This window comes from Dendronephthya gigantea, unplaced genomic scaffold (assembly GCF_004324835.1).
Source record: "Dendronephthya gigantea isolate DGI-Jeju-01 unplaced genomic scaffold, DenGig_1.0 000021F, whole genome shotgun sequence".
NCBI lineage: Eukaryota > Metazoa > Cnidaria > Anthozoa > Malacalcyonacea > Nephtheidae > Dendronephthya > Dendronephthya gigantea.
In genome coordinates, this window is record NW_021163031.1 from 2,063,275 (window position 1) to 2,084,268 (window position 20,994).

Below are 20,994 nucleotides of genomic sequence, written 5' to 3' on the forward strand. Positions count from 1 at the left end.
AGCTATTTGACTTTCTTCTCCAAATCCGTCCATACCAGAGTTACTTTGTTCACTAGATATTTCGCTCTTTCTGCTAGACAATTCTTTATCTTCTGATGTGCTCTTCATCAAATCCGAATTTTCTGACACCCCGCAAGCAACTCGTTTTTCATCAACATATGGACACTTTTTTGTTGCAGTTAAACCTTTTCCTTCTTCAAGCTTATTTAAGTTATTCATTGACTTTGAAATTTTCAGTGTATTACCGTTGCTAGTTGTACCATTACTTGTTTTGACAGTAACATTTTTCGTTAAGGTATTTGATATTGTCTTCATTTGTTTTTCTGCATTCTTTTCCGTCGAAGCGTCATTATTTGCGCCAGAGTTCTTCAGCTGACCAAATCCGTGACCACCAGCAGCGTTTGAACAATAAATGCTTTTTGAATCTCCCACTGATGGTTTTACTATGGCCTGTCCCTTGGCTTCAATAAATATATTCTTTGACGGATTTTGTTTTTCATCAGAATTTTTCAACCTTGTTCCCTGCTTCTCGTAACGATTTAAACAATCATAACTGCTTTTCCTATTTTCAGATTTTCCAGACTTTCCTGCTGAACCCGACTCTCTGTTTTTTTTCATTAAAGTGTTCTTAGCAACATTGTTGGCACCTGATTTCTGACTGCCTCCGGTAGCAATTTTCTTTGCTGGAAAGATTACGCTTGTTTTCTTGTTTAACAAATCACGTAAATCTCTACAACCAACGACTTTCTTCGTAGCTGGTTTATGGGTAGTTTTTATGCTTTTGGTTCCCGGAGGCGTTTTCGGTGGTAAGGTGAGAACGAGGCGTCTGGCTTCGGAAGTAGTTTTGCTGACGTTCTCCCGACGCATTATATCTGGACAGTCTCTTTCGGGAGCTAGGAGCTTTGTAGTTTCACAAACATCATTTCCTTTAACTTCTGTGCTTCTGTTTCCTAGACACGTTTTCTTTGATGGAGAGACTGCAAGATGTGTAGTCTCTTTTCTTTTCCGTTTGACACCATTGCCTCTCTGAGGCCTGTGAGTTTCAATGGACATCAGACTTTGAAAGTTCGTTTTTCCACTATTTAGAATAATTGGTTGTCTAGAGTTGCTTGACGAATTCTTATTGCATGGATATTCTTTGCTAATACTCCTCTGTGTTGCATTCTGAATGTCGATTCTCGTCTGACTGCTATTATTTGATGTATTTTTATCAGAGATCGTTTCCAAGCTATCCTCTGTCGGTGTACCCTTCATTTGATCCCCTTCGTATTTCTTTTGGTTGGCTTTTGAAGATGTTTTAGGATTTGGCACGTTTTGAGTTTTTCTGGGTTTTTTACTATCGCTGTTTTGCAGGCTAATTTTGGCCGAAGGTACGACGTCTTTCGCAGGTTTTCTGCTACCTGATGTACCTTGTCCCGCGTTGTTACTTGTCATTGAATCCTTTCCCACAATATAGCGGTCGTTCTTAAGACTGCTCTTAATATATTTTGACTTACATTTGTTATGGCCGTTACTTTCACCCTGCTTATTTTTTTTAAACCAGCAACATCACTTTGGTTTCGTTTTTGGCTGCCTTTACCACGACTTGTGTTAACCCAATGTTTTTCAGTCGCCATGTTTCTTTGTGGCACACTATTCTTGTTGCCGCTTGCTTTCGGAAAACCATGTGTTGCTTCCAGCTTTCCTTTGGTAATGCTCGTCCTAATACCATCACCATTCGTGTTTGTCTCCTGACTGATATTTGTCATACTGCTTTTTAGGAAACCTTTATCTTTTGGCATACTTTTGCTTGATTCATTATTCTTGCCGCAACCTTTACCTTTTGAAGTGTACATGCCAGCACCAGAACTCTGCTGATCGGCTTTATCACTTTTGTTCCCACCACTAAATTTCTTGTAGCTGCTATCAGTTGAACATTTCTTAGTAGTCCCTAACCCACTACCATCGTCCTTGTTATAAAGACAACAATTTTTAGCCGTATTACTCTCCTTGTTTACAATAACAGACTGTTTACACTCGTCCTTATCACATTTGTTCCTACTGCCATCGACTGGGCAATTGCTTGATTTAATATCTGAAACGTTCACGTTGTTTTCCTCACACTGATCTCTTGTTTTCGTGTGACTATTATCTGAATGCGTTAGAGTCTTCCTTTCAGTGTGATTATCATTGTTATCGCTTACGGCTGCCATAATGCCACAATTTTTGCCAGAACTCTGTGCAGTTTTTCGACATCTTGCATCTATCTCTTTTTCTCCCGATGTTGGACATTTCACTTCAACGCCAACAGATTGTTTTGTTTCCTTCATCAATACCTCATTACCTTTCACGATTTTCTTATCAGCAGGAAGATCAGCTTTTGAACAGGAATTCTTAAAATCAGCTGCAGTGTTACTACTAATACTGTTTTTCTTACGCCCCCGACTTTTTCTGCGTCTCTTCCGTCTTATGAAAGGCCCTAAAAATTCACCAAAGGAAGATTTTAGAATAACCCAACATCAAAATCTTTAGATAGGCAGAACCTATGATAGTTCATCAGGAATATACTGGTTGAGTCCGAGTCAAAGTCACCGTCTGTTTGACAGATAATTGTCAACAAAGTTGTCTAAACATTATTTACATTTTCTCCAAGCTTCATTTACATCCTATTGAAGAACAAACAGCTGCACGTTGACGTCATTATAAAAAGGTCTATTATTGTCTGATTTTAGACCTGGCCCGGGTAGTTGTATAAAAAGCTAGTTAACTTTTAACTGTAGTTAAGGACAGAATTGGCCAATCAGAGTCGTGTATTTCTGAGTTTACTAGGTTAAATATGCTATTTACTAGGTGTAGTTAAATAGTTTGCTACAACCGTCACTGATCTGAGATCCTTTCTTTATTATGTTGACCACTCCCTTCTCTTCCTCTACGAATTTAAAGTTGAACATCTATGTTACGAGTGCATAACTCAAATGCTTCTAACAACTGTTAAACGCGAATGGTTTTAGCAAAAACTGCCTAATGCACTACCACAAATTACCTGCCCTGTCAACCCTCCTCGTTAATAACGTAGTCGTTGTAAACGGTATTTTCCGAAACTATAAAGGCGATTCTCCATTACCGTCCGCTTCGGTTTTTGAAAATCTGCCCATGCGAGCGTGACGGGCCTGAAAAACAAAGCGCGCTTCGCCCGCGCGGACGGACCGGACCCTGGGGCGGACGTAATAGAGAATCGGCTTAACGTCAGAACTTTTAGAACCTTAGTGTTGGTTATTTATGCTATTTTTTATGCACGTGAAGAAGGGCATTTGTATCTCTGCACACACGACTCTTGTGAGTAAAATTCATTTTACTTAAGGTGGTGGCTTCAAGTCAAAACAATGCTTCTGTGATGTGATCATATACCAGAAAGGTCTATTAGAATTTTTTCTTCATGCAGTGACAATTGTTTTGTAGCAACCATATGTAATTGTATATATGTAAGCTATAAAAACTTTTATTTGTCATTTGCTTTTTAACTGTCTCTATTTGAAAGTGCACTATCCATTACAAACCTTTCACTTTTTTATCTTCCTCTTTGTTGATGATGGTTTGATCTTTCGAGCGTATCCCTTCATCACAATCATTTGCAGTCTTCTTGTTACCTGCCAGGGAACTTTTTTCATCTGCTTTGCTCTTGCTTGTTAAACTTTCCTTGCTTGTATTCTTTTGCAAATTTCCAGTACAACTTGAAGGTTTCCATGGATTATTCTTGTTATAATTCTGATGACGAGTGTCTAACAATGTACTTCTGTTTGGTGTGTTTCCCAGCATTGGTGATTGAAATCCTTGATTTTGTAATAAAGGTGTCTCGATTTTTCTTGGGTTTTGGATTTTGCCATCCTGCAGAGCTTTTTGAACAAGAAAGACCTTTGCCAGTTTTAAAAATGATGTTCCATTATTAACCACTGACATAGCCATTGAATTTGGCTGGAGAAGTTGAAGAGTCTTGTTAGGAAAAAGTTTAATTCATTTTAGTTGGAAGTTAGGAGTACAAGTTATCCTTAAGATGCTCACAAACAAATTTAGCAGACATAAATTTGGTACAATGCAAGTGATGATGTACCTAATACTCTTTAACACTATTTACCTAATTAATAATTTAACATCTCTTTATAACGTACCCTCGGGCTTATATGCTTGCTGGTGACATACCTGAACATGTTTTGGGAATATGCGGGGTGTATATGAACCATACAATGCAGGTGAAATTCTGACAGGCTGTAAAATATTTCTTTCATTTTCTTGTTCTCTGTGAATACTTGCTGGAACTACTCTAAGCCTTTGGCCAAAAACATTAGCATTGTCATACCTTGTGGAAATAATTGCAATTGTATAAATTGTTGGGCAGCTGAACCTTTGGGCAAATTAAAGCAACATGATTTTTTAAAACAAACCAATACTCATTTATACCAAATTTCACATTCAAACAAAGAGCTTTTGAGGGGAAAGACCCAGTGGTGGATCTAGGGGTCTGCAGAATAAATTACACAGCTTCATTTTAAATTCTAATCACCTTAATAACAACGCTATTGGTTATAGATTTGAAAAGAATATTTTTACATTAAAATCTGCCAATGCGATTGAGATTTTAAGCTGTCGTAATTTATTCTGCACACCCTCCTAGATCCGCCACTGGAAAGACCTGCAGGCAAAAATCATGGCTCTAAATTTCTTGTTGCAGGTGGCTGTTTATCTCTTTCAGGTCAATGACCTGAGTAAAAATTAATAATTTTCGGTCACTAAATAAGCAATACATACTGTACTTCAAAAAGGTGAAGTACAGTGAGTTTTTACATATTTGCCAATTGTATACAAACGACACTATCGAAATAAATTAGTTGCATTACAAACGTGCTAAATTGGCGTTTTATCATTGAAAAAGATAAATTATTTAGCCAAGTATCAATATATATAAAACGTCATAAACGCACGTACTCCAGTCCAGATTCCAGTTACATTATACACCGCGAAGCCTGAGGCAAAACAACAATGTAAACTACGTTTACACGTAATTAGTTTAAAAAAACTTGCCTTAAGACGATTCTCTGAGCTACGATGGGCGAACTGAATCGAAGCACAACCCTTGGGGGATAATTATTTATTGAAACGCACCAACAATGCCCCTCTTTCGATGTAAAAAAGTCCCTAAAAAAAGACATAACATGTATCAGCCTAAAGGTAAAAGGACTTCTTGTAAGTGTAATAGAAAACGGACAACTTTATAAACTTACACAATTTGATTTGGATGAACATAACTAGAAAATCCTAAAACAGTGACGGTATCAAAGTCATTTCTAAAACTATGGTAGCGATTAGTAGCTTCGTCAGGTCTTTGCCTGTCTTGAAACGGCAGTGCCATTTTACTGTACGTATCACAACACGTATCACATGCGCGACTCGTGTCTGATAACTGATGGTTGATGATAGATGTATACCCAAGGACATACAAGAACTGTTTTAATGGATTTACTACAACAGAAGTCCTTAATCTTTTTGAACAAGCTGTGTACAGTTTTCGAATACAATTATTTGATGAATTCGTATTGTTTCAGGATCGATTCCAGCTTGCATATTTGGCGGCAAACCGCAGCTACAGGTAGTTACGTAATGTAAAGTGCCACAAACAATCACAGGAGGTCAACATCACCGGTCAACACTAGTAAAACGTGTGGGGGTTATCTTATTTATCGTTAAATTACAAAAAGCTTTATCATTTGTGAGTGAAATTTAAGTATAATAGTTAATAGAGCTACTAAGCGACTAAAGCGAGAGGCAGAAGAAGTTACACCCTCCACCCCTCCCTCCCCTGAGTTCCCTCAGAGCAGTAATAAACTAAAAATTTCATTCGGTTTCATGTTTAGTATACAGGGTGTATAAAAAAAGGCAACTCACTAGGCCTCTGGGACCGGGATCACAATGGCTTTTCTTGTGTTGAAAAACAGTGTTGGAGACTGACAGATATAAATGACTAAGTAATTTGAGTAGGGTTAATTATGGGCACTATTGTGATAAGTTGTGAGCGAGATTTTGTGATTTTGTTAAACGTGTGATTCAAGCTATAATAAATATCTTCATTATTATTCAACTTGTGACTTGTCGAGGACACCGTAGTCTCGGAGACAAAACATTCTCGACAACAGATAGAAATTACTATATGCACCAGGGGCCGGTTGTATGAAAGCTGGTTAACGGTATCCAACGCCCACGGCCACGATTAGTATTTTTTTCACTCGCTTCGATTAAAACTTAGTATTCCTAAATTGAGGATTCTCTTTAGTAATTTTTAGTTCCAAAGCTGAAATTACATTGCTTTTCAAGCATTTTTAGAACGATTGAAAAAATCACTATCCGGTGGATAGCGCTATCCATGCAGTTTTCGTGCAACCGGGCCCAGTGTGATAAACATAATAGGTAGGCCGTAGGCCAAGGTTATACGTTGCATTTTGGTCGCGTCGAATGCAATAAAAACAATAGATAATAAGATGATAAACCTCATAAACAATTCAACAACCATGACCTTAGATAATAGATGGTGCATCCGTGTATGAAAAAGACAATAGATGATGGTGTATGAAAAAAGGCAACCCTCCAGCAGAAATTCGCACAGGCATATAGCCGCCATAGAAAGACGTTTTCCAACGGTTTCTTTTTGTTTAAAGATAATCGTTTTTTTCAAGGGATAAATAATAAAACTCTGTTTTTTTCGTAGATGACCCGTATAGAATTGTTAAGAAAATGCTGACGGACCTAGAATTGAGCCATCTGTTTGAGAAGTTTCAGGATAATTTAATCCGCGTAAGCAAAGCAGCAGTATATTTGGAGAGTTTAGTAAATCACCCTGGTTTATTGAAAGTGATTTTAGTTTCCTTTCTCGTAGGATACTCTGCTTTGTGTTGAGAAAAACGAGTTAAAGAATACGCTGCAGGTTGAGATGATATGTTGAGATGTTTTATTTGTCAAATACGCGGCGAGTTCTCGCAATGACTAAGCCGGTTATTTCTTTATTATTTAGGAAGCATCGTTCGCTCCTGGTGCAATTTTAGAGATACAGTTATATCTTGAGAAAAATGGTATGTTTAAAATGGTTGTTTCCGTTCAACCTTTTTTCATGAGTCTCGTTTCTTTATATCACGTTTTGAGAACACAGCGAGGGTGCTTTCACCTCAAACAGCGGAAAAATATCTTATGTTAGTTTTTTCTCAATTATGCGTGTTCATATATATATATATTGATTTAGGTGACAGTATTAATGGAAATGTTCCCGAGAAATCGCCGGAAGCAAAGTCAAGTCGCGACATTGTCATCGACCCTCAGGCACGGCTGCGGAACGTTGAAAGTAATTTAAGAGAGATTTTGTTGAATATTGAATCAGAGAAACAGAAGGATGATGAGGAAACAAGAGATAGCGAAGAAAAACAAGAAGATGAAGCGGCAATAGACGAGTCAAATACTGAGAATGTTGAATCAATGGACTTTAAAGAACTGCAAAAGAAACTGTTGGATTATCAGAATAGTTTAGACCAGGATGCCGGGGTTTTGTGCCCGGAGAATGAAGACCGTATAGTAGATTCCTCAAGAGATATTCAAACAAGTACGAATGAGATATTGCAGGTTAATCATCTCTCGAATGAAATTTCAACAAGGGAGGTGTCGCTTGCGGGAGAAAGGAGAAGTAACATAGTGGAATTCAAGGATGAAAACACACAAGCTGGTAATCCTGTTGTGAATTGGACACAGCAAAGTGAGGGAAAGAGGTATGGCGGAAATGAACGCTCATTTCAGAAATACATTCACAAAATAAATTTTCAGAAAGGAAGAGGTCGTGGGCGGAGGAATAATACTGGATTATTGGAGAACACAAAGGATGACAGAGAATACCACGGATATTTAGGTGATAAACGTGGATCAAGGTGGAATTCGAGAGACATGAAGGGATACCAATATGGGGTAATGGGGAGCAATATTGAATATACAGGGTATCCTCAATGGAATGATAATAGTTCTCCGGAGATTTTCAGGAATGCTGGTGGTAGACCTCAGAGTACCGGAAGGGATATGAGAGGATTTGCGTATGATAAACCTTGGGGATATTATTCTCAAGAAATTCAAGCCGCGTCATCTTCGTCATACAACGCTGGCTTTGGCACAACTCGTGTTCCCTTCGGGTCAATGTCGGCGCCTGTTGGGTGTTTCATCTGTGGTAGCGAAGACCACCGGTCAGCATACTGTACGAATAATTCGTTCCAACATTAACTGCTTCGTTTTGTTGATTTTTGTACTAATAGCTCATAGCTGTAAGTGCTGTACTTCCAGCTCTGCTCTGTGTGTCGAAATCTCGACCTATCTACGGTTTCCTTGTCAAATTTGAAAAATTGTATTATCAGAAATATAAGATGATTGAGATTTGTGTAAAATCACAGCGCATCAATTCCATCAAGTCATAAGTCATAAAATGCGTCTAAGAGTATTTTGCTAGGATTTTACATAAACAAAAGTTTGTTTTGCTTGCTATTTTTTGTTTTCTCAACAAATTACATGTTTGCACAATATACCTGCCTCCATGTCAAGGCAATTTTTACCAGCGCAATCTGGTGAAAACATGTAATTAAAGGAAATATTTGATCTCTTATAAAATTTGAACGGGTGATTAGTATATTAATCAGGGGAACTATGGGGAGCTACCCTACCCCCATTAGTATGAAATGACTGACTATCATACCCCCGGTAAGAAGATCAAAGGTGAATTATGCGGCATGATCATTTTTGCTGAAGAATATATTGTCTTCCAATCTGATTACCAGCATCATTGGATAATATTTCAAACATATTTGTGTTTTTTGATGCCTTTTATGACTCCCAGAACCTATACTGTTGAAGAGAGATGAAGTTGCTACTCCATATCGTTACATTTTGACAGATCGCTGAGAGGAACGCCAGTGCTTTGCATAAACAGCAACCTCGCAAGCCAGGCTCTTTTACCTACGCTCCACGGCCCACGCTGCGGCAAAGACCCTGGTCAAGGCTGGTCACGTGATTCTTTTGTTACGCTTCTCCCGTGTGGGGATGGGTGGGACACAAGTAGCGCATAGATCATATCAGTTAAAACAGCGTGTTTCTAAGGCCTGAATATTGAGCGCTGTTGTACCGCAAAGCGAAATAACCTGTGTCGTTATTGTTTTTGACCTCTAAATTCGCTCATCAACCCCCAAATTTAGAGGATAGCACAGGCCTTCGAGTGTCTGTATTGAATATCAACTGAACTTGTGACGATACTAAAACCGATTCTATCGACGATGATACAGTCTACACATAGCACTTGAATCTAAATTCGGTTTATTGCTCTTTTTAGTTTTTTGCTGCGCCACACTAGCTGTATTTATTTAGTTTATTGCGTGAACCGCTATTTTTAGTTGCGTTAGTACAAAGTCATCTGGATTGTGACAAGTGCTAAAAATAGCAGAAATGGTATATCGACTTTCCCACTCCTCCCATGGATATGAACTAAGCGCTAATTAAAAACCTCCCATATTTTGGGAGGTCACATGACCAGCCTTGACCAGGGTCTCAGTGGTCTTTGCCGCAGCGTGGGCCGTGGAGCGTAGGTAAAAGAGCCTGGCTTGCGAGGTTGCATAAACAGTACTCAAGTAGTTGAAGTTGTAGTTGGTTGTTTATGGCTAGTATAGACCCAATAGTTCGTCTGTTGCTGCTGCTGTACGTGGTAGTGTGTTATGGCGATGTTTGTCAACGAAAATGTAAATGTTACCTTCGAATGAAAATGTGGAGAGTGATTTGTCGGAACAAAGGCATAAAGGATATAAATCTGTATACTTTCCCAAATGATATGGATGTATTGTAAGGGCTTTTGTCATCATTTTGAACGTTATGTTGTACAGCAGTTTTTGTAGATTAAAAAGAGAAATTTAGGTGGTCTTTAAGCGAAATTTACTAACATAATTTCTGCGGAAATTGCCTGTTCTTTGCTGTTAGTTCAATGTCAATAATTCTCCAGCATGAGTTTGTTTACGTTTTATGTTTGGTTAGTTGTATGTGGGGAAACGTGCTTATACCTTATATAAGGTTGCATTAACACGTTGACACAAAATACCTGACGATATTTTATATTTTCTAGGGATCTTTCAAGGAATAACATTACGATCTTAAGAAGAAACTTTTTAGATAACCATTATAAACTGAGGAACTTGTGAGTAATTTATACATCCCAATATTTGGGTAAAACATGATTACATTTACATCGTTCCTGTTTGACCCAGATTTGCCGGTAAATTTCATGGGGTTTATTGAATTGATTCTCTATTTTAAAATACTTGCTTTTGAGGGCTTCTGAACGGGTTTTTTTACATAAAATTGTTTCAAACAACACTGACAAACTTGACACAATATCGCCAATTTACCGATCGGCGATCGCTTTGATGCTGTCTCTCTACTATTGAACGATATTATATTCTGAAGTGGTTTTAGGTGGATAGAGTATATCAAATATAAAGCGAATTCTCTACGCTTTGCTATCGATTTTTTCTTCATTTGTAACTGCGAAGCGGAGGATATAGTTACATTAAACATCGTGAAATTTAATAGTCGAGTTCATATTCAGATATTCCTTCCTTTTGTTTGTGCTCCTGTGATTAAAACCGCAAAATTAGTTTTCCCAACAGCAATCTGTGCACTTTAATTTGCTTTTCTCGCCAGATTTTGTTCTAAAAACTAATTATCTCTCTACGAATTTCATCTGCGTTGTCGATAAAGTTTCAAAAAAGGAAAAATACGTTTTTAATTGATACATTTAGAATGATTCTCATATTTTCATGTGATTCGTAAAGGAAATGAAATCTTTCATTATCCGCATGTCTTTATAGCGTCTCCTTCCTTTTCTGAATTGTAGTTGGTTCAAGTGATAATTTAGATTAACCTTTGGATTTTTGAATCTGACAATGATAAGATTATCGTTTCTCTGAAGAATGTCTGCTTTATGCCTCACTTCATGCAAAATTCTGTTTAGCATTTGAATGCAACTGTCTGTCATCTTTGCATTATATTCTAAATAGTTGTGGGCAGTGTAAATGTTTAGCATTGTTTCCTTTATTTATAAGCTATAGGTTGTCAATATAGTTTGTCTAGCAAGGGTATTTTTATGCTGTAATTGTGTGCTTTAGCTATGGTCTGTGCAGTATGTGGTACACAGTTTGACAGTGTCTATTTGTCTGCAAAATGTCACCTTCAGTAGCTTGCTGGCATTGATCACAAGAGCTGGTGGCTTACACCTACAAAATATAAGTTATTTTAAGGAAATATTTCTACAATAAAAAGCACTGTGTATTAGTTTCAAATATTTGTGTATATTTCTATACATATCAGTGTTGAGACTATTTGATTATCTCTTAAGATGACATGCATTGGAATGTCATTGAAACTTTTAACAAGGGGGATAGAATTTCTAGTATGTAGTTAAGTCATCAAGATGGTTGTCTGTTTGGCAAACAATATTATATATAGTCTAAAAATTACAAACTAAAGCACTTTGTATGTTCCAATTTCTATATCAGAAAAGCCATTCCTCAGTTAGCTTTTGCATATCTTTTCAAGTGGTGTTTTACAACAAAAATATTCACAACTGTTTTTCATTTAGATATCTGCACAAGAATTCTATCAGTGTGTTTGAAGAGAGAGCATTTGTTGGTCTTGATAACTTAGAGCGACTGTAAGTTCAACATTTTCTTGTTTAAAACCTGTTTGATTGTGACAAGGTGATATGTGTATCAGTTGATTCCAAATATTTATCGTCCAAGTCTCCGAGTTCTTTCAGCCCTAGCTTTCTCGACCAAGATACCCTGATAGGTTGAGGGCCAAGTACAAAGCATATCTTCTCAATGTTCACCCTTGACAATGCCTAGATGATTTATCTTAGAAACTATTGTATAAAATTTATAATTCTTCAAATATTGCAGGCAACTAAGAAAAAATAACCTGGTTGAACTGAAAAATAAAGCATTTGAAGGACTTCCGAAGCTCAAGACACTGTGAGTATTGGTTGTGTAAACAAATTGTTTGTGGTTTAAAAAACTCCACTTTCCAAACTACTGCTTTTTGACCTCTGGTCAATGATTCCCTTTTCCATTTAGTGATATTAGCAACAACAGAATTAAAAAAATTGATAAAAAAGCATTTGATGGATTAAATAAATTAACAAAATTGTAAGTATTAAGTTTTCTGAAGTGAGTTATTGTGATGTCATTCACTTTTGTAAAGACAGTTATTTCATTAAATTACCAATGTATTTTTGCTGTAGATTTTTGGAAAACAACAGTTTTACTACAATTTTAAATGGAACATTTGATGAGTTAACTTCCCTGAAGAAAATGTAAGTAGCAAGTAGAGATGTGAGAATCTCTGCGTGAGATTTTCCAAATGCAAGATCAAGGCTTCTGATAACCTTGACCATCTGTGTTTTCATGTTTGAGATCTTTCATCTCTAATGCCTCTGGCTTTTTCTAATTCTTTTGTATCTTCGTAAACATCAACCATGACTTTTGTAAGACTGATATGTTCCGCTCTAAGATTACGATGGAGGACGGTCATGACCCGATACAAAGTTCGTATAAATTCAAACATAAATCGTCGAACTTTCGCTAAATTAATCTCGATTCTTTCGACCAAATACCGATTCTTTCGACCAAATACCCGATAGCAATGAGAATTTTAGCTAACGTGTCTCCAAAGTCCACTTTCGTCATTAAAAGAAGATGAATGTTTTGAATAAGACGTTGTATCTCGGAGGAAAGTTCATCCAATTCTGACATGATTTGTGAAAGGCTGTCTAGTGCAACAAGCGAAACATTTTCATTCATTTTCAAGTCCATTTTTAATTCAACAATGCTCAACAGATTATAGTAGAATTTTTGTAATAAAGGCACATGAATTCAAAGATTTGAAGAGTCCCGATGCATCCCGTTGTTAACAAAGAATTTTCAAAACCACAAAAGGCAGCTGCCTCCCTCCTACATATTTAATTTCAACGAATTCCTTCAACCTATAAAGTCGAGATTATTTTAATCATTTTTCGTTTCACAATTTCGACTTTGGTTACCGAATGAAAAATAAATGTCAGCAACAAACGAAAGACATTTTTGTGATCTTCATAATGTAATGTAATCGTTGCAAGATCATAATCGTAGATTTGCAAGAACACTTCTTTGATTGCTTAAACTTTTCTTTTCAGCGCCCTGAAAGGTGTGCCTCTTGTATGCGATTGCAAACTTAATCCCTTCATGAGATTTGTAGCGAAGCACACTATTAAATTCCATGGCACTTGCCAAAGTGAAGAAACCTTGGGTGATCTCAAAGGAATAGATCTTTGTGGTAATTTCTCAAACTTTGTCTTACTGTATTTTAATAGAAAATGCTGGTTAAGGCATTGTCAAAGTGTGTTCATCTTGTAATAGCATTGATCGAATATATAGTAATGTTAATTATATAATAACTATAGTGAAACACGCAATGTGATTGGTCAATAGCCGTGCAGGATCAGACAATCCTGCACGCGTTTTAGACAATCCTGCACGCGAAATTTAATTTTAATAAAGTTAACCGTTGTTTCACTACAGTTATTTTATAAAACAATTACCAAATGATTTTCCGTGCAGGATTGCGTGATCCATGCACTTGGGATGTTGCTCGACTTTCGGAAAGCGTGAAAATACACTCGCCTACGGCTCGTGTATTTTCACGCTTTCCGAAAGTCGAGCAACATCCCGCGTGCATGGATCACGCAATCCTGCACGGAAAATCATTTGGTATTCCTTTAATGATCCCCAGGTAAAAAGAAGAAGATAAAGCGGCAATAGACGAGTGTAATACTGTAAATGTTGAATCAATGGACTTTAAAGAACTGCAAAAGAAACTGTTGGATTATCAGAATAGTTTAGACCAGGATGCCGGGGTTTTGTGTCCGGAGAACGAAGACCGTATAGTAGATTCTTCAAGAGATATTCAAACAAGTACGAATGAGATATTGCAGGTTGATCATCTCTCAAATGAGATTTCAACAAGGGAGGTCTCGCTTGCGAGAGAAAGGAGAAGTAACATAGCGGAATTCCAGGATGAAACCACACAAGCTGGTAATCCTGTTGTGAATTGGACACAGCAAAGTGAGGGAAAGAGATATGGTGGAAATGAACGCTCATTTCAAAAATACAAAGGAGGAAGAGGTCGTGGGCGGAGGAATAATACTGGATTATTGGAGAACACAAAGGATGACAGGGAATACCACGGATATTCAAGTGATAAACGTGGATCAAGGTGGAATTCGAGAGACATGAAGGGATACCAATATGGGGTAATGGGGAACAATATTGAATATACAGGGTATCCTCAATGGAATGATAATAGTTCTCCGGAGATTTTCAGGAATGCTGGTGGTAGACTACAGAGTACCGGAAGGGATGTGAGAGGATTTGCGTATGATAAACCTTGGATATTCAGCAGATCTCAAGAAATTCAACCCGCGTCATCTTCGTCATACAACGCTAACTTTGGCACAACTCGTGTTCCCTTCGGCTCAATGTCGGCGCCTGTTGGGTGTTTCATCTGTGGTAGCGAAGACCACCGCTCAGCGTACTGTACGAATAATTCAGCAATGTTTGACTGAGATTTGTTCCAATATTAATTGCTTCGTTTTGTTGATTTTTGTACTAATAGCTCATAGCTGTAAGTGCGGTCAGTAGCGTAGCCAGCCTGTCGATTTGTCCCGCTATGCTAATATTTTAGTGTTCACTGACTGTGAAAACAATAGATTTCTAAAGACATGAATAATTATAATAACTCGAAATTTACATAGCGGGACAAAATCGTCAGGCTGGCTACGCCACTGCTCGGATACCGTCTCCATCCCTACCGATCGGCAGCGGGCAAAAATATAGTGTAAGAGCCGGTGTGCTATCGTACTGATGTGAGCCTTAGGATCCGTTAGAACGTTAAAATCTACTATTGCGCACAATATACTTTTCAAAATTAAAGAAAAAATATTTTTCTGTAGTGGACCACATTAACCTTAGCCTGCGCCAAAAACCAGTACCAGCGACAGTTTTAGAAAATAAATTACTTGGAACTTGAAAATAAATTCAGTACTTGAAAATAGATTTTATTGCAAAACATCTTTTTTATGTTATTTTTAATTTTAAAACTGCCTGTGACTGGTACTGACAGGTATTTTTTGCATGGTATATATAGTATATATATATAGGAATTTAGTACTCAAAGTGCATGCAAGTATGTCCGGGATGTTTTGAAACCGATTGAACTGTGCTTTGAAATCAAGAAACACAAATAATATTTAATCACGAGTCGCCGAATGTGAATAACGTCACATGTAACAGCGGAATAGGGCATGGGTTTATCTCCACCGCCGACGCCATGGACATATTTGATGAAACAAGAAAACACGCAGATTTGACATCCTGGGGCGGTTGTTCAAAGCTAGGTTAAAGCGCTACCTCTGGGTTAAATTTTACTCAGTTGTTTTGGTTTATACGGTTCTTCACTGCTGTTCGTTTCAAGACTTTGCAAAATAAGACTTCTATTTACCCACAAACTATTTATGGGAAAACATGTTCAACTGTATAACCGAGCGATTAAAAATACTGATGTAACAATTTGAGTTAACCTAGGGTTAAGCTAACCGCTTTTGAACAACCGCCCCCTGAACAAATTTTATTTCAAGCTCTTACACTCTTATATAATCTTAAAATCAGATATGCAAATCTATATAGCTATTTTATGTCTATGATAAATACTAGAGTTCCTTTCTACACCACAGTTAAATACACATATTCAGATAAAGAATTATGTTAGTTGAGCCTACCAAGGAAAAGATTAAATGATATATAAAATCACTCGGAATTCTCAATAACTACATAAATTGAGGTGCTGTTAATTTTACCCATGACCTTTAACAAACCGTGGTTCTCCACAAATATAGTGATAAAAATCTTTTGCGGCAAAAACTAATAGATTTGTTTATCAGGTATTGACTCAAAGCGTTGAGAATGTAAATTTTTTTCACAATTGAAAGACAGAAAAATGATTTTTGATGTATCACATTGAAAATAAGCCTAAGTATAAGTTCAGGCCTAGTTCCCAAGTGTGCAGTAAAAGTCATAGCCGAGTCGACTAATGGTAATTATTGAAGGATATGATTTCAGATGCATGCAAAAAATTTTGCTTATGCAGTAATTAACGATAATGCCTTAATGGAATCGCCCACGTTAATTGTCGTGGGCGTCACAATAAAAAAAACTTTATCTACAGGGTGTATCAAAAAAAACGCAACCACTTAATATTCATGAATATCCTCTTTGTTCTACAACACAAAAGACGTTTGGCCCCTGGAATGCGAGAAAGCTTATAATCATATTCTAGCGGCACAATCGTCGGTAAACAAAGTCGGGTGGGTAAACCAACGAGCTGAATTGAAAGTATCTAACGAGTAAAATTTTATTTACAATTTATTTTACAAGGTCGACAGTTAGCATTCAAGTTATCATGCACGACAATAAAAACTCGTTGTTCGGTTGTTAGCTGCACCATTATTAGTTTAGCTGATTTGACTATTAGCAGTTGAACTGTACGATTAGAAGCCATTTTAAAATCCCAGGGGCATAAAATCTATTGAGCTTATGAACAATATGAATTTTAGAATATTAAGTGGTTGCGTTTTTTTTTATACACCCTGTATAACTTTGGTTATAGACGATTTCTGCTGAAATTAATTTTTCAAATGATACTGAGCATTTTTGGGAACCAGGCTCAAAATAAATCCGATACATGCACGAAAAATGATTATGCAAAATTTGATTGGTCCTAATTTGTTCTGAAACGAATTGCATTGTGCTTCGTCGTTTTAAAAGTTAAATTGGGTTGACATTGTTTAAATGATGACTATTCCTTGAAACACTTATATTGAAATTGCCGGACCAGCAAATGCAGAAGCTTTCAGCTGACTTTTCAGCTCCTAAATGTGTGATTTTTATGAGTTTCAATCTTGTTGTGACCTCCGAAAATAAGATGTAAAGCAATGTGAACGATAATAGATTAAATGACAATATTTGAAGTTGGTTTTAAGAATTGGACAGTTTTCGAAGTATACTGAGGTCAGAGAAAGAGTCTCAGTTTTCATCCGATCCCGAGTTGAACCTGCAACTATGCTAGGGAGCGAATGACTTCAAATACTGATCCCTTTAAACCTCTCCCAATAGTGTCAAGATATGATTGAAACCGACTTTGTCTGAAGAAGCTGAAAACTGGGTGTCCACGAGCTCTGCCCGTAAACAGAAGACAACTCCGATCCCGAAATCGTGCACGAGAAAAACCCTGCAAATTACATCGTAAGTAGTCATTATACTTTAACAAACTATTTGAGTTCCACCACGTTCCCTTTCTCGGCTCTAGCGAAGCTTTCTCTGAAAACAAAGCGAGTTTCTCCAGCGAACTAAGCTAACGTAATAGGATTATAATTTATAAGTAAGCGGATTCTATTTACTATTATGAATTGTATCCAATTATGGTAATTTAACATGGTAATTTAAAATGCAGAGGCACAAACCAATACAAAGAACCAAATTGTAAGAAGATTCTTAGCCTATTATTAGCCTATTATTTTCAAAATTATCGCAAAAATAATTCGTCCTTTGGCTATATTATATGACTAAAATTCTCACCCGGCAGTCATTGAGATCGATTACATATACAATTAAAATATTCACCATCGCCAAATATGGGCAAATCTTCTGTATTTTCTTTTCCAACCTTCAACAAAATTTCAAATACCGGCAACGCTTTTGGGTGAAATCTGGCTTTGTTATGCCGTTAACTAATCCTAATCCTAATCCCCGATCCTAACCCGCACCCAACACGGCCTATGAACACTAACTTTTTTGGTAACACATAAATTAAGAGAAAAAGCCCACAAGAAGATTTACACATACTTTTTAGCTTTTGGCGACTGCACGCAGGTGAGTATGATTTATTCTTTCTGAATGTTAAAGTACTTACTTCTGTCATAATCGTTGAGATTTTTGTGACAGACAAGCTGAAAACAGGTTGAATTGCCTTGTCTAGCGATGATGGTTGACCATGCAAGGAAAACCTCCCAGATACGATACAGCCTTACGCCATACTTCCCACAAATCGCAGATTTCACCTCGGGTCGCACCCAGTTCTTATACCAACGATGAATGGTGTATGAATAATGGATTCCGACGGTTTCGACATTCGCCACTTCAAACCCAGCCGCTTCTAGCTGCTGAACGACAAAACTTAAAGGGCAACTGGCATCAGCACCGGGAAAGATATACTTATCCATGAACAAGCCCCATACGAAATCCTCCCACTGAAAGGCACGTCGAAGGCCAGCGATTTGTAGAAAGAACACGCCATCATCTTTAAGAAGATCACGGACTTGGCACAGGAACGACTGGAAATGGAGTACTCCAACATGCTCCGCCATTTCAAGACAGGTTATTTTGTCGTAGCTCTCTTGAGGGATATCTCTGTAATCGATACACATGAAGTTAACCTTTGAAGTCAGCTGTTTCTTCTCGGTAACACTCCTGGCGTATCCGATTTGGTTTTTACTAATCGACACACCAGTAGCGTTTGCTCCGCGTTGCTCTGCCGCAAAGTTCACTAGTGTCCCCCAGCCACACCCAATATCCAGCATCCTATCCCCAGACTCCAGCCCGATCTTATCGCAAACATTATTGAGTTTGTTTGTCTGTAATTCTTCTAAACTTTCGTCTTGTCTCCGTAAAAAACCGGCGGTGTAGATCATCATAGACCCTAAGAAGGCTTCGTAAAAATCGTTTCCCCGATCGTAGTGGTCACGAACCTGATCCAAATCTTGTAGACGTGTATGACTGAGTAATTCGGGCAGAAAATTACAACAAAATATTTTAACGTGGTTCCAAGTAAGAGCGAAACTTGAGAAATTCTCCCGCTGTTCAAAACACTCTAAGACATCGCCCCTAAAATCAACTTTCTCGTCAGCATATGCTTCAATCAACGTTTCCAAGGGTATCGTTTTCGATTCGTAGGTTTTGCCAAATGATGCATCACGGAATTCGACAAATTCAGGCAATCTCGAGTGCTTTGTTTGATGGCCCATACTGAAGTAATTGAAAACCAAAATAAACGCTAGGAAGATCGGCAGAATGCACACAACGGCTAGGACGGGATAGAGCCACCATGGTAGATGGGCGAGGTATAGAATAAGGGCAGGAATCCCAAGGATCAAAGCGAACAGAGCCTTAAACGAGACATTGTACCAGGGTAAGCCTTTAATAGCACTTGTGGTAGTCTTGTGGAAACCATTTGAAAGACCGTGGTTGCCATTTAATTGAGAAACATAACCGTTCTTCATCGTAGCCATGATGCTTTGCCTTTTAGAGCCAAACCTTTATTACCAAAAGCAAAGCTCAAATGATGCTAGGATGATGTCCAGAGGCCTTGTTTGTGAACTATCTCGCTCCAATGAAAGGTCAAAGTTAGCTTCTGATTGGATATGCTCCAGCAATTACAACAACGTCATCGAATTGAAAGTATAATTTGCATTTGTGTGACAACAGTGTCGACCAAAGCTGAAAGGTCAGATTTTTTACGTTGTAAAAAAGTCTGGCGTTTTAAAATTCCAGCACTCAATTTATCCCTAAATATATAAATAGGTATACGTAGTGGGGATACGTTCTTCTGCTTGTTCGAGTAACTTTAAGATAGTGCGTCGCCTTTCCGAGTAAATTCAACGATTGAACTTTTCACCTCGCTTTTCACTGTGCCAGATGCCACGCACTAAATTATTCACACTTATCGTACTTTGTCCTCACGTGGCCTTTGCAAGTGTTTGATATAAAGGCTAGACAGGTGTTGGGTAGAAGCCACGACAAAAGATATGAAGACCGCCAAAGCATTGGATTGAAATATAAATGCTTTGAGAGAATCTAATTACGGTTGAATTAAAAATATTTGTATAATATTAAAGTGTTACTATTAGCGTTCAGTGAGTGAACGAACGGCGTTATAGCAACGAATCCTGTTTACACTAGAAACATCAATTCTTGTCGAATCCAATCTTGCTAATCCAACAGTGGTCTAATCTCGGTAGCCTTAGGTTGAAACATTTGGGGAAAGTTCGGTTAAGACTTAACAAGGTCACATATTGCAAATTCTTTTGATCAAAGAAACTTTGTCTTTAAGAAGTAATTTTTCAAGCGTAACGTTGAGAAAGAAAAACTTAGTATTACGCTATTATTAATTATTGGCATTTTGACAGCTGAAGTGAAGTATACTCTTAGTTACCCTCTTAATTACGACCCCTGAAAAATTACATTCATAACCGGCTAAAAGCGGTTTTACTTAATATAACTCATAAACTATTGTCTGCATGTGTTTTAAAGTTACTTTGGAAGGTTACACTGATCATTACTTCAATACGAATTATCGATAAGGTTCATTTTTACTGAGAGTCTTAGAAATTAAGACTGAGTGAGGATTATTTTAAAAGAATTTCGGCTCTTATATTACTTGCCACTTGGCACGTACTTTTTTTCCACAAATATTCAAATACGAACTAAAACTAGTTTCATATTCACACACGAGTCTGAGGAATCACATTTTTTAATCATAATTATTTCAATAAGAATTATTGAAATAAGAATAAGGTGTTATTACATTCAATAATTTTCTTATCATGCAGCACTGAGTTTACACACTGTGCACTAGAAAACCTTTTTGCAGTATTTGCTTTCGTGTATCGACTTTTTTTTATATTTTGGTCTTTATAGAAAAATCTAATATTTTCATTCATTTTCGGCCAGATGTTTAACGACCGATAATTGGCGTCGTTTATTGTTCGGCCTGGGGCAACTCAAGAACTAACGGATCTCACTTTATAACGATCTGCAAAGT

At 37.4% G+C, this 20,994-nt stretch overlaps 4 protein-coding genes and 1 long non-coding RNA gene across 7 annotated transcripts; 3 read left to right on the forward strand and 2 right to left on the reverse strand.

Annotated features, from left to right (window-relative positions):
- Positions 1-1,155: 1,155 nt before the first annotated feature.
- LOC114521760 (putative uncharacterized protein DDB_G0293878) lies at positions 1,156-5,596 on the reverse strand. 3 transcript variants are annotated; one of them, XM_028542298.1, is made up of 6 exons: positions 5,256-5,596; positions 5,056-5,169; positions 4,177-4,333; positions 3,537-3,951; positions 2,855-2,908; positions 1,156-2,458 (listed from the first exon to the last, which is right to left on the reverse strand). In XM_028542298.1, exons 1-6 carry the CDS (start codon positions 5,381-5,383, stop codon positions 1,431-1,433), a joined length of 1,896 nt encoding a protein of 631 aa, XP_028398099.1. In that variant the 5' UTR covers positions 5,384-5,596; the 3' UTR covers positions 1,156-1,430. The 3 variants fall into 3 exon arrangements, with proteins under 3 accessions (XP_028398099.1, XP_028398098.1, XP_028398100.1); XM_028542297.1 differs by having other exon boundaries at positions 3,537-3,969; XM_028542299.1 differs by lacking the exon at positions 2,855-2,908 and having other exon boundaries at positions 3,537-3,969.
- A 1,155-nt stretch (positions 5,597-6,751) lies between these two features.
- LOC114521693 lies at positions 6,752-7,096 on the forward strand. Its single transcript, XR_003686833.1, has 3 exons — positions 6,752-6,819; positions 6,902-6,949; positions 7,037-7,096. It is a non-coding gene; the product is annotated as an uncharacterized LOC114521693 (long non-coding RNA).
- Positions 7,097-7,387: 291 nt separating this feature from the next.
- LOC114521979 lies at positions 7,388-14,824 on the forward strand. Its single transcript, XM_028542565.1, has 2 exons — positions 7,388-7,801; positions 14,223-14,824. Exons 1-2 carry the CDS (start codon positions 7,492-7,494, stop codon positions 14,684-14,686), a joined length of 774 nt encoding a protein of 257 aa, XP_028398366.1. The 5' UTR covers positions 7,388-7,491; the 3' UTR covers positions 14,687-14,824.
- LOC114521980 (protein slit-like) lies at positions 9,616-14,223 on the forward strand. The gene is made up of 7 exons (XM_028542566.1): positions 9,616-9,876; positions 10,154-10,225; positions 11,669-11,740; positions 11,988-12,059; positions 12,329-12,400; positions 13,259-13,398; positions 13,855-14,223. Exons 1-7 carry the CDS (start codon positions 9,695-9,697, stop codon positions 13,881-13,883), a joined length of 639 nt encoding a protein of 212 aa, XP_028398367.1. The 5' UTR covers positions 9,616-9,694; the 3' UTR covers positions 13,884-14,223.
- Positions 14,825-16,699: 1,875 nt separating the features above from the next.
- Positions 16,700-19,864, reverse strand: LOC114521708 (sphingolipid C9-methyltransferase-like). Its single transcript, XM_028542229.1, has one exon. The coding sequence runs from the start codon at positions 19,460-19,462 to the stop codon at positions 18,059-18,061; it is 1,404 nt and encodes a 467-aa protein (XP_028398030.1). The 5' UTR covers positions 19,463-19,864; the 3' UTR covers positions 16,700-18,058.
- Between the last annotated feature and the right edge of the window lie 1,130 nt (positions 19,865-20,994).

Bases quoted from the DNA above. Each gene is read 5' to 3' on its own strand.
- LOC114521760 (XM_028542297.1), bottom strand. From the start codon at position 5,383: ATGGCACTGCCGTTTCAAGACAGGCAAAGACCTGACGAAGCTACTAAT. The intron at 5,170-5,255 runs GTAAGTTTATAA...GTCTTTTTTTAG, and splicing joins GTTCATCCAAATCAAATTGT to GGACTTTTTTACATCGAAAG. The intron at 4,334-5,055 runs GCAAGTTTTTTT...TATTTCCACAAG, and splicing joins GCTCAGAGAATCGTCTTAAG to GTATGACAATGCTAATGTTT.
- LOC114521979 (XM_028542565.1), top strand. From the start codon at position 7,492: ATGGACTTTAAAGAACTGCAAAAGAAACTGTTGGATTATCAGAATAGT. The intron at 7,802-14,222 runs TTCAGAAATACA...ATGAACGCTCAT, and splicing joins TGGCGGAAATGAACGCTCAT to TTCAAAAATACAAAGGAGGA.
- LOC114521980 (XM_028542566.1), top strand. From the start codon at position 9,695: ATGGCTAGTATAGACCCAATAGTTCGTCTGTTGCTGCTGCTGTACGTG. The intron at 12,401-13,258 runs GTAAGTAGCAAG...TTTTCTTTTCAG, and splicing joins TTAACTTCCCTGAAGAAAAT to CGCCCTGAAAGGTGTGCCTC. The intron at 13,399-13,854 runs GTAATTTCTCAA...AATGATCCCCAG, and splicing joins CAAAGGAATAGATCTTTGTG to GTAAAAAGAAGAAGATAAAG.
- LOC114521708 (XM_028542229.1), bottom strand. From the start codon at position 19,462: ATGGCTACGATGAAGAACGGTTATGTTTCTCAATTAAATGGCAACCAC.